A 15,158-nucleotide genomic window follows, 5' to 3' on the forward strand; every position below is an offset into this window, starting at 1 on the left:
TAGGGGGCACGTGAGAAGCAACCACGCATTGACGTTTCTCTTCCTCTCTCTCTCCCTCCTACCCAAAAAATGAAATATTAGAGAGAAAAAAAAGACTACAACAAACAACAGAGCATCATTTTGGTGTGGAACAACTTCAATTAACCTAATATATATGCAATTTAACTTTCCAAAGTATGGGGGAAGACTTAAAGAAATAAGACTAAAATTTGTACATATTTGATGCAAGTTAAAAATACACAGATCCAACAATCTCAACAAATCCTGAGTACATGAATTATGAAGGAAATTACATAAAAGTTTATCATAATCAATCTTAAAAGCAGCCAGAGAAGTCAGTTCTAATGTACAGAAGAATAAAGACTTTATTTTATTGTTATTCTTTTTTAATCCTCACTTGGGGATACGTTAATTGATTTGAGATAGAGAAAGAGAGAAACATCAATCAGTTACCTCCCTTAAGAACCCCAAGTGAGGATCAAACCTGCAATCCAGGTATATGCCCTGACTGGGAATCTAACTGCAACCTTTCTTGGGGTATGGGAAGATGTTCCAACCAACAGAGCCACCTGGCCAGGGCAAAGAATAAAGATTTTAAATGGCAGTAAGCTTTAGATTGGAAAGATTGCAAGCCAAAAAGACAGTAAAATAGTATCCTTAATACTGAAAGAAAAGAGCAGTCAACCTAGAATTCTCTATCTAGAGAAAAATACCTTCCAAAATGAAAATCAAATATGCACTCTGCAGATATGTAAAAGCAGAAAGGATTTACTGCCAGAAGACTCATGCATTATAAGAAATGTAAGAGAGCTCTTTCTCAGTTATGGGGGAGCCAAAATGCTGGTAGCCTGGAGCTGGGTTTATTGCAAAACTTATGTGACTCCATGGAGACTCTTCAAGAAATCCCACCTCGACCAATAGCTGAAGCTGATGGGCAAGTATGGGCTTTTGAACAAATGGGAAGTCTGGAGGGTCAAATTTACCCTGGCCAAGATCTGCAAGGCTGCCTAGGAGCTGCTGACTTACGCTGGATGAGAAAGCCCCACAGTGTGTTTGAAGGCAAGGCCCTGTTGTGATGCCTTGTCCGCATAGGGTGCTGGGACGAGGCAAAGATGAAGCCGAATTATATCTTGGATCCGATGATCAAGGATTCTCGGAGAGGCACCTACAGACATAGGTATTCAAGCTGGGCTTAGCCAAATCCATCCACCACATCCACGTGCTGATTTGCCAGCTCCACATACAGGTCTGTGAGGAGGTGGTAAACATCCTGCCCTTCACTGTTTGCCTGGACTCCCTGAAGTACTTCGACTTCTCCCTTCCCTCCTCATATGGGGGTGGCCAAGAAGGGCCAGACAGAGTAGGGCTGGAACCAGAGATGACAAGGAGGATTAAGCCTACGCATTTCCCCTGGATTGGTGGAGTATCTAGTTTTCCAGTCAAATAATAAAACAGATCAACACCTAAAAAAATGAAGGAAGGGAGGAAGGGAAGAAGGGAGGAAAGGAGGGAGGGAGGGAGAAAGGGAGGGAGGGAAGGAGAAAGAGAGGGAGGGAGGGAGAAAGGGAGGGAGGGAGGGAGGGAGGAATAAAGGAAGGTAAAAGAAGAAGGGCCTTCAAGACAGAAAGGAAATTATACCAGATGAAAATCTGGATCTATACAAAGAAATGAAGAGCATTGGAACTGGTAAAAATGTGAGTAAATATAAACATTTTCTTACTTTTTCAATGTCTTTAAAAGGCAAATAACTCTAAAGCAAGAATAGCAACAACGTATTTTGGGGTTTATAACATGAGTATATAAAATGTGTGATTATAAAGGTTAGGATGAGGAAAATAAAAGTATTACTATGTATACTATGTAAAGTTCTCATACTATAGATAAAGTGGTACAATATTACTTGAATGTATACTGTAATAAGTTAAAGATATATACCATAAACTCCAAAGCAATTGCTAAGAAAAAAAAGGACAGAATAGAGAACAAAGAGCAAGATGACAGATTTGAATCTGCCCACATCAATAATCATGTGAAATATAAATGATCTAAATGCCCAAAATAAAAGCAAAGATCATCAGACTAGATTAAAATGCAAGATCCCACTATATGCTGCCCATAAGAAATCCATCTCAAATATAATGACCCAGCAGATTAAAAGTAAAAATATATCATGCTAACACCAAAGTTGGAGTAGTTATATTAATATCAGAAAATGTAGATTTCAGAGCAAAGAATAATACCATAGATAAAGAAGGTCATTTTGTAATGATAAAGGAGCCAATTCATCAAAAGGACATAACAATCCTAAAAGTATCTAATAGGTCTTCAAAAAATATTAAGTAAAAAAGTGATAGAAAAATGTAAGGAAAAAATAGACAAATTCACAATTATTCCTGGAGATTTCAACATCGCCTTTTCAATAATTGATAGGTAGATAAAGCTCAGTAAAGATAAAGAAATTTTAAACAACACGATCAGCCAACTTGATCTAACATTTATACAATACACTACATAACAGACTACACATTATTTTCGTGTGCACAGAAAACACAACAATTCTTTTTCTGGGCCACAAAAAATCTCAATAAATTTAAAATAATTCCAGTTATACAGAGTATATTCTCTGACCATGACTGATTTAAATTAGAAATCAATAACAGAAAGATATCTGGAAAATCCCTGCATATTTGGTAACTAACCACTTCTAAAATTTAATGGAAAACCCTGGCAGTTTTGAAGTAATGGTACATTTGTCTTTTCTAGATTATAACTATTATATAAGCAACATGTTTTTGCCTTTGCTGCCAAAAGCTTAGAGATTAAGCAAAAAAAAGAGTAAACAGAATAATCATATCTATTCTTAAATCACTCATTCACTTTACTCAGTTTGAACATCTAGTATGTTATATAATTTAGATATACAAAGTGAATACATAGTCTTTGGTCTAAAGCTCAGTTTTATGGTCAGTTCTAATAAATTGTATATTTGTAAATCCCTACTGTTTGTATTTATTGCAAGTCTCTACTTTAACACCTCTTTTAAAATGTGTCTTCTTTACAATTGCTTTTAATCCCTTCCAGAAACAACTATAAGACCCTTGCCATAACCAACTAAATAGTCATACACAAGAATTTTAATATTAGCCTAGGTTAAATATAACTCAAAATGTATGAAATTATGAATAATTATAATGCACATGCAAAAGCCAAATGAGTTTCTTTCTTTCTTTTTTTTTTTTTTTGTGGTTGATTTATAGCAGTGCATCCCTCTCCTGGACTAAATTACCTAAAGTTGACTGTCTTTAAATATATCATTGGCAATGATCTAAAAGTTTTGATAACGAACAACTCAACAGAAAGGAAAACACTGCTGAAGTGGTGGAGGTGTCCCTGAGTGGAGAGGGAGCTCAGGAGGTATGGAAATGACAAGCCAATGCCAGAATGGTGTGTCAGAGCTGCACCCAGTGAACTTGGGAGGACTGTGATGGAGACTGGCTCTAGAGTACCTACCCTGAGTACTCTCTGAACCTCAGGTTCCTCCTCTGTAAATGCTGGGCTTCAACAGATGATCTCTAAGATCTCTTTCGGTTCTATATTTCTGTGAATCTATTTGGTTGGAGTATCAAAGAAAATATCCTGAGAGAGAGCTTTGTTCTCTCTCTTCACCAAAAGCTACTTGAGTTATTAAAAGTAGACCTTATAATGTCACATAACACATTCCAAGTGTTGTGCTAGGCGCAGTATGGAAAAGAACTCTGGACTACACTGACTCTTAACTTTGGCTTAGCCTTACTAAAAGGTATAATCAATTGCAATTTACTTGTTCAGATTCCTAGTTTCCTAGATAAAAGCTGCAGAAATATATACTACACAAGTGTAAGGGAAAGAGACTGAGTTCTCACTGGGGAAAGCTAAGAAAGCATCATGGAGCAGATGAACCGTGAAAGGATAGATGGAAATCAGAAATAGGAGCCATGGTAATACTTGTATAAAGACTTCCTGGTGAGGCAGAGGACATACACTTTGGAATCAAATGGATTTTGTTTTAAATCCTGGCCCTGGCTGTTTCAACTGTGTTACCTTGAACAATTCAGCTTCCTGAGTCTCAGTCTTCTCAAATCTAAGATGCATATGCTTACTTTGCAGTTTTTAAGGATTAAAGATAACAGTTATAAGACATCTAGCATAGTAACTGGCATATAGTAGTCACACAAAAAAATAAAAGCTTTCATTATTAAGGGCCCAGAGACCAGGGAATCAGGATGTGACAAAAGGTCACAGACAAGTAATGCAGAGGATGTGGCTCTAAATGCAGGAAGGGGCTGATCTGTAGAGGACCTGAACAGTTTGTGGGGTGAGAAATAAAGCAGGCCTAGCCAGTTTGCTAGCTAAGAACCCAGGGTTAGAGGGTTAGAAGTGGGGTTCTGTGGAACTTGAGGTAGCCTAGGATTTGGTCAGAGGTACAATTCAAGGGAGCCCATTGGGGAAATCTCAAATAAAATGAGGGGAAGATAAGCACCAACAGCCAATGCCAGAGATTAAACCCAAAGTGGCATGGCAAGACTGGGATGTTGAATATGGCAGGGATGAGGTGTGAATTACAAAGAGGATGGCAACAAGTGAAGAGTATCTTAGGTAAGTGCCTAGAACATCCATTTGAGTTATGTGCAGCTTGACTATCGGTGGGTGTGGTGCTGGGGTATTTCAGAATTTGGTAAAGGGCCAGACATCTTAGGTTTTACAGTGCCCACTATGGGGGATGGGGGCGGGCACCAACACAGTGACATGGTCAGATCTGTGATTCAATTTCTCAACTCTGGTGGCAGAGTAAAGGGGCAGGGGAGAAGAAAAGGATCAAGGTACAGCGATAGAGTTGTTATAAAAAGTCAGGTAGAAGGTAGGTGAGCCTGATTTGATGCCAAGGCGATGAGGATGAGAAGAGAAGGAAAGTGACAAACGGATGCATTTCAGGGAAAATTTCTGACAGGATACGGAGACATACAAGATGTCGCAGACAAAAGAAAAAAAAAGTAGTGAATAACTACTAAGGTTTTGAGCTTCCAGACCAGGAAGACAGTGATGCCACTTAGCAGGAAACACAGAAAGAAGTGTAGGCAACAGTGATGAGAAGACTCATAATGCAAGGTGCTCACACCTGGCCATTCGAGGGCATACTCAAAAATTGTCAGGGGCTTGAATGTCACAGCAGTGCCACAGCTTCCACCACCCACCAGCCAAACCTGAAACTGTTTCATTTCCTTTTCATGGCTGCCTGTGACTCAAGCTAGACATGGAGAAGTGGGAGGGGGTGGGTGTAGAAGCATCAAGAATATCATGGATTTCCTGAAATTTATCCAGCACTTACCTTTACAGCTAGTATTTTCCCACTTGGGACATGATATGCTCTATGGGAAGAAAAAAAATAACAAAATTACTTGGGATTACTAAACAACCTAGAAAATCGTTAAGGACATAAATGTAAATCTGAATATTTCTGCAGCAATGGGATATATGATACTTTCAAAGAATACTAATAACATTAGTAATTTACATTTCTATTGAGCTTAATGGTTTACAAAATGATTCATTATACATTACCTTAAAATAACCCTCTAAGGTAATGCTGGCATTATTATCCTCATTTTATAGATGAGAACTTTGAAGCATAGAGAAGTTAAGTATTTTGCCTAATGGTACAAAGGCAGTTAGTGGCAGAACTATACTTCAAATCCAGGTCTTCTGGCTCTAGATCCTTTACCACATACTGTCGGTGTCAGTGGGAGTGTGTGCAGGGGTCTTCTATAGCTCTATGCTAAGCACTAGACAAAGCCATATAAAACGGGACGTTTTCTTTTTGTTTATTTCAATTATATACACCGACCAACTACAATCCCACATTTCATCAAAATAACTTCAAAACACACAGAATTTGCTATTGCTTAAGGTATAAATTCATATAATTAGTCACAGATTTATAAGATTCAAGTATATTCCCCATCTTTTCCTAAAATTGGCATCTCTCAATATTAAAAAAGCTTCAGGAGACAGACAAGCTCAAATGATGGGATACAGTGAAAGGACTACAATTTAAGTCAAGAAATATGAACACATTCATTTATAAAAAAAGATTAAGGCATGTAGAAATAAATAGCATTATCTTATCAAGACCTTTGCGTTTAAATGAAATGTGGCCTTTCATACATACATGTATTGCAAGGACCATACATCTTACTGTTATCCAGAAACAATCTGCTTTATATGAAAAATTCAAAATGACGCACACAACATGAACAAGCACTGTTACTGCAAGTCCATACGAGTATACAGAAACAAATTATTTTGGAAGAATTAAAATCTTGCTCCATGGAGGATTCTGCACATGAGCCAAGAGCTGAATGTCCTTCCTCTCACCTGGCTAGCGTTAAGATGTGAGTGGGGCAGGGAACATGGGGAGGAATGTAATTTAGCTTGCCAGGAATTCCTCGTCCTCAGCTGCCAAGTTGCAAAATTTACCAGGTTTCCAACTTTTATTTGGTAATGACCCAGTAGTAAAAATTGCTCATTTATTTTATTAGTTTTTGGAGATATCATTGACATTTCACATATTAATTTCAGGTATATAACAATGATTTGATATTTGTATATGTATAATGCAAATGAATCACCCCAATATGTCTAGTTAACATCCATTGCCATACGTGATTCCAAAAAACACTGCCTCTTTCTTAAAACAAAAAAAAAAAATTCATTCCTCTAATATCAAATATCATTTTCTGTTGTTTTGACAAAAGTATTTGTGTGGTTGCTCTGACAAATTTTTTAAACAGCTTGGTTGAGGAATAATTATGTATGATAAAGTTCACTTTTAAGTATATAATTCAATGATTTCTAGTAAATTTACAGAACTGTGCAATCACTGACATATTTTTAAAGTGACAGACTTACAGATATAATTTAGTTATTAAGAACCTACACGGACTTATGACTTTTCATATATATAATGTTACAAATTCAGGTAAGACTAGGAAAAACATGTAAATGTATGTACGTATCCATATGAGTGTTATAAACCATTCTGTTTTTCCTTCTTGAGTGGACAAAGGTTGAGCCAATTTTGGAAGGTAAACATAGCCTTTATTTTATCAATTATAGAGAAATTATGTTTCATTTAAAGGAAAAGCAAGATTGTAAAATTTGGCAATTGTTCACTTTACCAAAGAGTTATTTAATCTGTAAAAGTATTTACAGACTTTCTCTAAATATCAACCTCCCTAGTATAACACTTAAATTAAGTTTACAACACTTAAGTTATTTAAAATTGTTTATACTTTATATAAAGTGATATTTTATAAGTGGAACTTCTTTATTATAAAGGGTTTAGAAAAAATTACCACTTACTTTACTATCTATGTAGTTTCTAAATGAAACTACATTTTCAGGTTATGATTTGATTAATTATGTATCTGAATTCATATAATACACTGATATATAAAGACATATACTGTATTTTCCTCAATCTCTGACAGAGAAGTTGTTGGACTAAACTAATTTGAAATGCAATTTGAAGGAATGTAGTAACTTTATTCCATGTAAATATAGGTAATATAATATGTAAAATTTAATAATGATATATTATTTTTCCTCTTGTATACCACAAACTCCTCCAATTTCAACTTTTAAAAATACTCTATATTAGAATCATTAACGAAAGACTCTAATGTGAAGACTAACAGTTGAATGCATACAGAAGGATTCAAAAGTTATAGAAAGAACAGTGTTACTTTGGACAACAACCCAGACTTTTGAGATCAACAGCAGTGGTAAGTAAATGATCAGTAGACATTAGAATATATATACACCATACTGAACAGTTTGGTAACTTAATTAGCTTGTCAAGAAAGCCGATCTCTTTTCCAAAAGAAAGGTCTCCTATTTCCAAGTGAAAGACAAGGGGATGCTTGATGATTTAATTATGATGCACGCTAATTCATCCATGGAAGTTTGGGTTCGATTTCGAGCAATAAAGATCCTGTGTGGTTTGGTTTACAGTGCAATGACAGTACCGATTTAACATTTAATCATCAAGGAGAAGTGGATGACAACGGCAATGCCAGGTATGAGTGGAGTGTGCCCCTTATCTTTGCAAATGGCATTTCACCTGGAGAAAAGGAATTTGTTTACTTTCAACGGATACTGCATCTCAATAGTCTTGACCTTCCGCAACACATTAACTGTAAAGTGATTAATGAAGTTTGAACGGAGGCTCTGGTTACACCAAAAGACAACTACACACCTCTGCATTCTTTTAATTAACAGCTAACACTTCAAATTAGTTTGTTGTTGCCACAGTAATTACCTGTTCCAGTGAGTGCATGGAGAAAGCATTTTATGAGATATTTTTAGTGCTTAGTCTTGAGTGTTCCATTTTGCTTGCGACCAGCACAGACCTTCAGGGAATATTCCCAGCTCTTAAAACTAAGCACACAACATATGCACTTTAGGATGGCAAAAGCTAGTACCTTGGTATAATTTTTTTGAGTATTTAAAATAAAAAAGAGCCCAGCAAAAGAGAAGAACACTCATTATCCATACTTTCCTTTTTCATTTGGAACAACAGGTTCCAGATGACTGAAAAAAAAAAGGTGATGTCAATCTTTAATTCTAGTACAGTATAGAATCACAAAATTTACTGATCTAGTAGGAAATATAGAGTCTTGTCTGGTCTCATCTTTTCCTTTTACAATTGAAACACCTAAAACCCAGGTTAAAAAACTTCTCTAAACTCACACACTCGTCAATGGCAAAGCCAAGACTGGAATTGTGGGAGAATATACATATTCTAGTACCTAAAATGATATAGTAATGTTCAAGTTTTCTTCACTGTGTTCTAAAACAGGTGCTGGCCTATTTCAATCAGGCTAAGGATCATCACATCTGAACCTCCCCAGGCACTGAAATACCCTGCAGTCACCGCTGACCTATCTTGGCAGGCAGAGTGAAGAGTGTAGGCTCTGAAGTCACTGCTTGGGTTCTGATCCCAGCTCTGCCACTTCTTAACAGTGTGAACCTGGACTGTTAGTAAACCTTACTGTGTCTCAGTTGTCTCAAGTCTAGAATGGGGAAATTGGTTCCCGCTTTACAGAGCCATGAGGATTCAGTGAGGTAACATATGTAAAGCATTGAAGACAGGGCTGGCATGCACTATATTTTAAGAAACTGGAAATTTTTATGGTAGCTATGTGTTTTGAGAGTAGAACCTACTAAAACTGATTAAAATAGCAAGTTAGCTTTAACAGTGACAACTGGCAAATGCTGTAATATATCATTTATTAAGAAAAAACAGTAGAATTACTTCATGTTGAACCAACTTTGAAGACAAAAAATTAAAATAACCATCTGATATGCTATGGTTATACCATGATTCAAATTCTAGATTTCTTACCGTTTTTCTCTTGCCCACTACTGTAATTTATTTATACTACAGAGAGATATGGTCAGTGACATATTCAGGTGTTCATTTCAGCAGAAACACCATCTGACAATTACCATGGCTAAATGAGAAGCTTACATTTTTCATTCTTCTTGGGTTAAATACATAGGAAAAATATAAGCTACCCTAAAAAGAATCCACATACCTTCATTTACTATACAGGTGACCCTCAAATGGCATGGAGGTTAGGGGTACCTACCCCTCCTACTAGAGTCGAAAATCCATGTATAACTTTTGATTTCCCCAAAACTTAACTACCCTCAGTATCCAAGGGAGGCTGGTCCAAAATCCATGGATGCTCAAGTCCCATATATATGATGGCACAGAATAATGCATCCAGTCAGTCTTCCACGTCTTAGACTCCCTTTTGTGGATTAAATATGGTACAGATATTTATTGAGGAAAAAACCTACATATAAGTAGACCCACACAGTTCAAACTAGTGTTGTTCAAGGGTCAACTCGTAAACTGTAAAATTTTGAGGCCTCTTCTAGTCTTCAGATTTTAGTAGCTCTGTTATAACTCCTAGAATACAATGGAGAAATAGTGTTTGAGCCTGTCTCCCATACTTGGCACAACTACCATGTCTTGATAATCTGTGTGTTCTTTATGCTTTGTACAAGTCCTGGCCCATGGTAGTTGCTCTCTATTTAATAAACATTCAACAAATAATTACTTTTCCTAGATGAAACAGATATGTATCACTTGGATGGTATTTCACAAAGAAATTCTATGTACATTTAATTAATTCCATAATCCTGTGAACAGGAGTTATTTCCTCCTCAGCTTTATTGTGATATAATTGATACGTAACATGAGTAGGAGTTATTATTATCATCCCCATTAGAGTATTGATTCTAACTGCTGAATCAAAAGTCCTTACAAGGATTTCATGATCTAGATCTTGGTCACCTCACCAATCCCTGCTTTTGCCAATTTCCCTTATGCATAATACTCATTTTGTTCCACCAAACATGATCCTTCCTTAGGCCCTTTTCACCTACTCCTCAGGCCTGAACCACTTGGCTTGCTCCATGCCTTCCTTTGGGTCCAATGTTACTTCTTTCACTATGGTATATAAAACAGCTGATCCTCCCTTTCTTTAATCTTAACAGAATTCATCAACACCTAATTTATTAACTGTATGTCTCTCACCACTAGAAAGCAGGTTCCATGAAAACATGGATTTTCATTCTTTTTGTTTGCTGCTGTATCTCCAGTGTCTAAAACTGTGCTGGACACATATTATAAGTATTTGTTGACTGAATGAATAAATTTACTTAATTACTATAGGTTTATTTTTCTTTTTCTTAAGACAGTTTTAAAATTCTCTAGAAAACTGTCCATTTTCTGTTTTCAAATTTGTTATAAACTTATTCATAGTATCCTCATATTTTTAAAATCTCTGCTGTCTAGAAATATGTCTCTCTTCCCACCGGCTTTATTGAGATATAACTGACATACATTATTGTATAAGTTTAAGGTGTACAGCATAATGGTTTGAATTACATATATTTTTAAATGATTACCATTATCAGTTTAGTTAGCATCCATCATCTCATATAGATACAAGAAAAAGAGAGAGCAAAACAAGGAAAAATATTTGCATTGTGATAAGAAATCTTCGGATTTACTCTCTTAGCAAAGTTCCTATATATCACATCGCAGTGTGGTGTTAACTATGGTCATCATGCTGTACATTACATCCCTAATACTTATTTATAACTGAAAGTTTGTACTTTTTAACCACCTTTCTCCTATTCCCTTCTTCCCCTTTGCCTTTTTAAATCCTAATTTTGTTTTTTGTATGTCTTCTCTCTGTTATATTTGATCAATTTTTCCTAGAAACCGACTTTTGGGTTTCTTGAATTTTAATTTCATTAATTTTTTTTCTTTAGTATTTCTTTCCACCCACCTCCTTTGGGTTTACCCCCTCCCCTTAAAAAAACTCTTCAGGTAGTTGTTGAGCCTATTAATTTCCAGTTTTTCTTTTCTAATGTATGTATAAAAAAACTATTCTTCAAGTGATACTTTGGCTGTATCCATGAGTTTTCATATACAGTATTTCTTTATTCTTTAGTTGTAAACATTTTTATTTCCATTATGATGTATTTTATGACCCATAAGTTATTTATATGTGTGTATTTTAATTTCTAAATGTATAAGAGGGTTAACTTATTGATTTCTAAACTAATTCTATTGTAGTCAGAAAAAGTGGTCCTACATGTCACAGACAGAAGCACTGGAAAACTTGATAAACCCACAAAGTGGGAGAATATCTCTCAGTAATCAACAGATCAATCAGATCAAAATTAATAAGGTATAGAAGAGCTTTACATCACAATTAACATGCTGGTCACTGATCCTATATGGACCTCTTCATCAGTCAAACTGAGGATATCCATTATTTCCAGGGATAGAAAACTTATTTTTCTAAAAAAATTATTATGTACTAGGACAAAAAGCAGGTCAATAAAGTCTGTAACATATAGATCATTTTTTCTGACTACAATATATCAGGCAGCAGATGTGCAATGAAAAATAATGCTAAGGATACAGAGAGTAACCAGATTAGGGGTATTTTTTTTTTTTTTTTAAATATTAGGGGTGGGAGGGAGGTCAGGGAATGCCTCCCTCATCAGGTTACGTGTGAATATAGTATAGCAGCACATTTACATATCAGGAAGAAGAAGGCTTCAGAAAGAGAAAATGGTGTGTTCAAAGACCCAAAAGTGGAAGTGTGTGTTTGATGTGTGTGGAAGTGGCTACTTGTAAGAGATGAGGTTAAGTAATGGGAAGAAAGACTGTGTAGTATCATTTAGGCCAATGTGAAGAATTTGACTATTATTCTCAGTGATATGAGATGCCATGGTGAGAGGAAGGCATATACATATTTTAGAAAGATCATTTTGGTTGCTGGGTAGAGACTACACAGTGTAGGAAGGGATAGAAACTGGGAGACTAGTTGGGAGGCTACTGTAATAATCCTAGCAAGAGATAGTAGAAATTTGGCATAGGATAGTAGGAAAAGAGTGGTGAGAGGTGGCTGGCATCTTAAAAGAGTTGTGAGGAAGAATCAACAAGATTTCAGGGTAAATTTGGTGGTCTGAGAGAAAAAGAAAGATTAAGAATGAATGCAAAGTTTCTGCCATGAGCAACTTGAAGAATAGCGTTTCCATTTATTGAGACCAGAAGAACAATAGAAGGAGTAGGTTTCAGAAGAAATCCAGAGTCCCAGTTTTACCTAAATTCTGAAATGCCTAAAAGACATCTAATTGGTAATTAGATATAAACCTAAAGTTCAGGACCGAGGACAGGGCTTCATCAACAGAAGATGCATTGTAACGCTGTGGAACTAGAAAAGCTCTCTTGGGAGTTAAATAGAGAAAAGGTCTGAGGACTGGACCTGAGGGACTCCAAATTCAGAAGTCAGAAAGATATGAAGCATTAAAGGACATGAGAAGGTGCAGACAGGAAGCCAGCAATAGAATCCTGAGAATGGTGTCCCTCAGGCCCTGAATACTGGTGATATATTATAGTTCCCATACTGTCAAGTGCAGTATCTTGCAGAGAGTAGGTATTCAAGAAAACATGTGAGAGATCCAAGATGGAGGAGTAAGTGGAAGCTACAGTAACCTCCTCCCAGGACCAATCTGGAATTACAACTAAACTGTAGAGAAAGTATCCCCAATAACCAACTAAATACGAGCTGGAGAGAATCTTATACCCACAGACAGAAGAAACCACTTCGCCACACATGACTGGCAGGGAGCACAGAGGAGATGTGAGAGGGCTGGCTGGGCTCCCATGGGTGGCAGCTGAAGAGCCGGAGGGATATTTCAGTGGCTGGGTATTCCCCCTGAGAAGAGTAGGGGCTAGACCCCAGCTGGGTTTCCCAGCCTACGGCACCAGAGCTGGAAAGAAACCCACACAAAATCCAGCTGTGAAAAGCAGCAGGGTTTCTGTCTGTTACGGAGAAACGACTAGAGATGCAGAGAGCCTCTTAAAGGGCCAACACACTAAAATTTCTTTTGCAGCCACTTACTCTGGGCTCCAGCAGAGGGAGGGCACAGTGAACTAGAGACACTTGAGGAGAGTCTGGGGCTGGTGACTCTTAGGAGAGAACTGAAGGAGCAGCTACCAGGATCCCTATGTTGAGCCATTGCCCATACCGCAGGGAGCATCTTTCTCAGACAAAGCATTCCTCTCCAAGTGGCATCAGACTGTCGGGAAGCAACAGCCTTGCCTAAAAGAATTACTCTGCTCCACCCTGTGGTGCTTAAGCCACACTGTAGATTATGCTGCTTTAGCATGATTAGATTACCAGCTGATTGGCTTACCGTCAAGGCGGAAAATACAAAGCAGCAGCCAAAATGGGAAGATAAAGAAACAGACGCCAAATGAAAGAACAACAGAATTCTCCAGAAGAACTAGATCAAGTGGAGGCAAGCAACTTATCAGATAGAGAGTTTAGAGTAATGATTATAAAGATACTCAACAATCATGATAAAAGACACAAAAAGCATAAAAAAAGTCCAAGGACTGGATTTGGAAGACAAGGTAAAAATAAACACTCAGGAAGAGCAGCAAAAAGAAAAAACAATTTAAAAAATGAGGAGAGCTTAAGAAACATTTTGTACTGCATGAAATGTAACATCTGCATCATGGGAATAGCAGAAAGAGAAGAGAATGAGTAAGGGATCGAGAACCTACTTGAAGAAATAATGACTGAAAACTTCCTTAATCTGGTGAAGGAAAATGTCAAACAAGTCCAGAAAGCTCAGAGGGTCCCAAACAAGTTGGACCCAGAGAGGTCTACATCGAGACACATCATAATTAAAATGGCAAGGCTTAGAGACAAGGAGCGAATCCTAAAAACCAAAAGAGAAAAGCAGGTTGTCACCTACAAGAGAGCGCCAATTGGACTGTCATCTGATTTATCAACAGAAACATTTCAGGCCAGAAAGGAGTGGCGTGAAAATTCAAGGTGATGAAAAGCAAGGACCTCCAACCAAGGCTACTTTACCCAGCGAGGCTATCATTTAAAATTGGAGGAGAAATAAGGAACTTCCCAAACAAAAAAAAGCTACAGGAGTTTGTTAACGCCAAACCAGTACTGCAACAAATGCTGAAGGGCTTGCTTTAAGAAGAGAAAGAAAAAAAGAGGAAAATAGTCTAAATAATAAAATGGCACTACACACGTATCTATTAATAATCACCTTAAATGTAAATGGCTTAAATGCTCCAACCAAAAGACAAAGGATAGCTGAATGGGTAAGAAACCCATATATATGCTGCCTCCAAGAGATCCATCTCAGATCGAAAGATACACACAGACTAAAAGTAAAGGTTGGAAAAAGATACTTCATGCAAATGGAAAAGAAAAAAAGAAGTTGGGGTAGAAGTACTTATATCCAACAAAATAGACTTTAAAACCAAGGCTATAGTAAGAGACAAAGAAGGACATTACATAATGATAAAGGAAACAATCCAACAAGAGGATATAACCTTAGTAAACATTTATGCACCCAACATAGGAGCACCTAAATGTGTAAAGAAAATCTTGATGGACATAAAAGGAGATATCAGCAGAAATACAATCATAGTTGGGGATTTTAAAACCCCACTGACTTCAATGGATAGACCATCCAGGCAGAAAATCAACAAG

The 15,158-nt window shown here is 36.9% G+C and overlaps 1 protein-coding gene across 7 annotated transcripts in view; it reads right to left on the reverse strand.

Annotated features, from left to right (window-relative positions):
- MAP2K5 (mitogen-activated protein kinase kinase 5) overlaps nucleotides 1-15,158 on the reverse strand; it is a 249,028-nt gene that overhangs the window by 157,028 nt on the left and 76,842 nt on the right. For all 7 annotated transcript variants that reach the window (XM_054565240.1, XM_054565238.1, XM_054565237.1 and 4 more), the window contains exon 9: nucleotides 5,366-5,405. In XM_054565240.1, coding sequence (XP_054421215.1) covers nucleotides 5,366-5,405 — 40 coding nt within the window. The remainder of the gene's footprint in view (nucleotides 1-5,365; nucleotides 5,406-15,158) is intronic.

Source organism: Pteronotus mesoamericanus, unplaced genomic scaffold (assembly GCF_021234165.1).
Source record: "Pteronotus mesoamericanus isolate MK-2021 breed Mesoamerican mustached bat unplaced genomic scaffold, CSHL_Meso_final contig_164, whole genome shotgun sequence".
NCBI classification, from domain to species: Eukaryota; Metazoa; Chordata; class Mammalia; order Chiroptera; family Mormoopidae; genus Pteronotus; species Pteronotus mesoamericanus.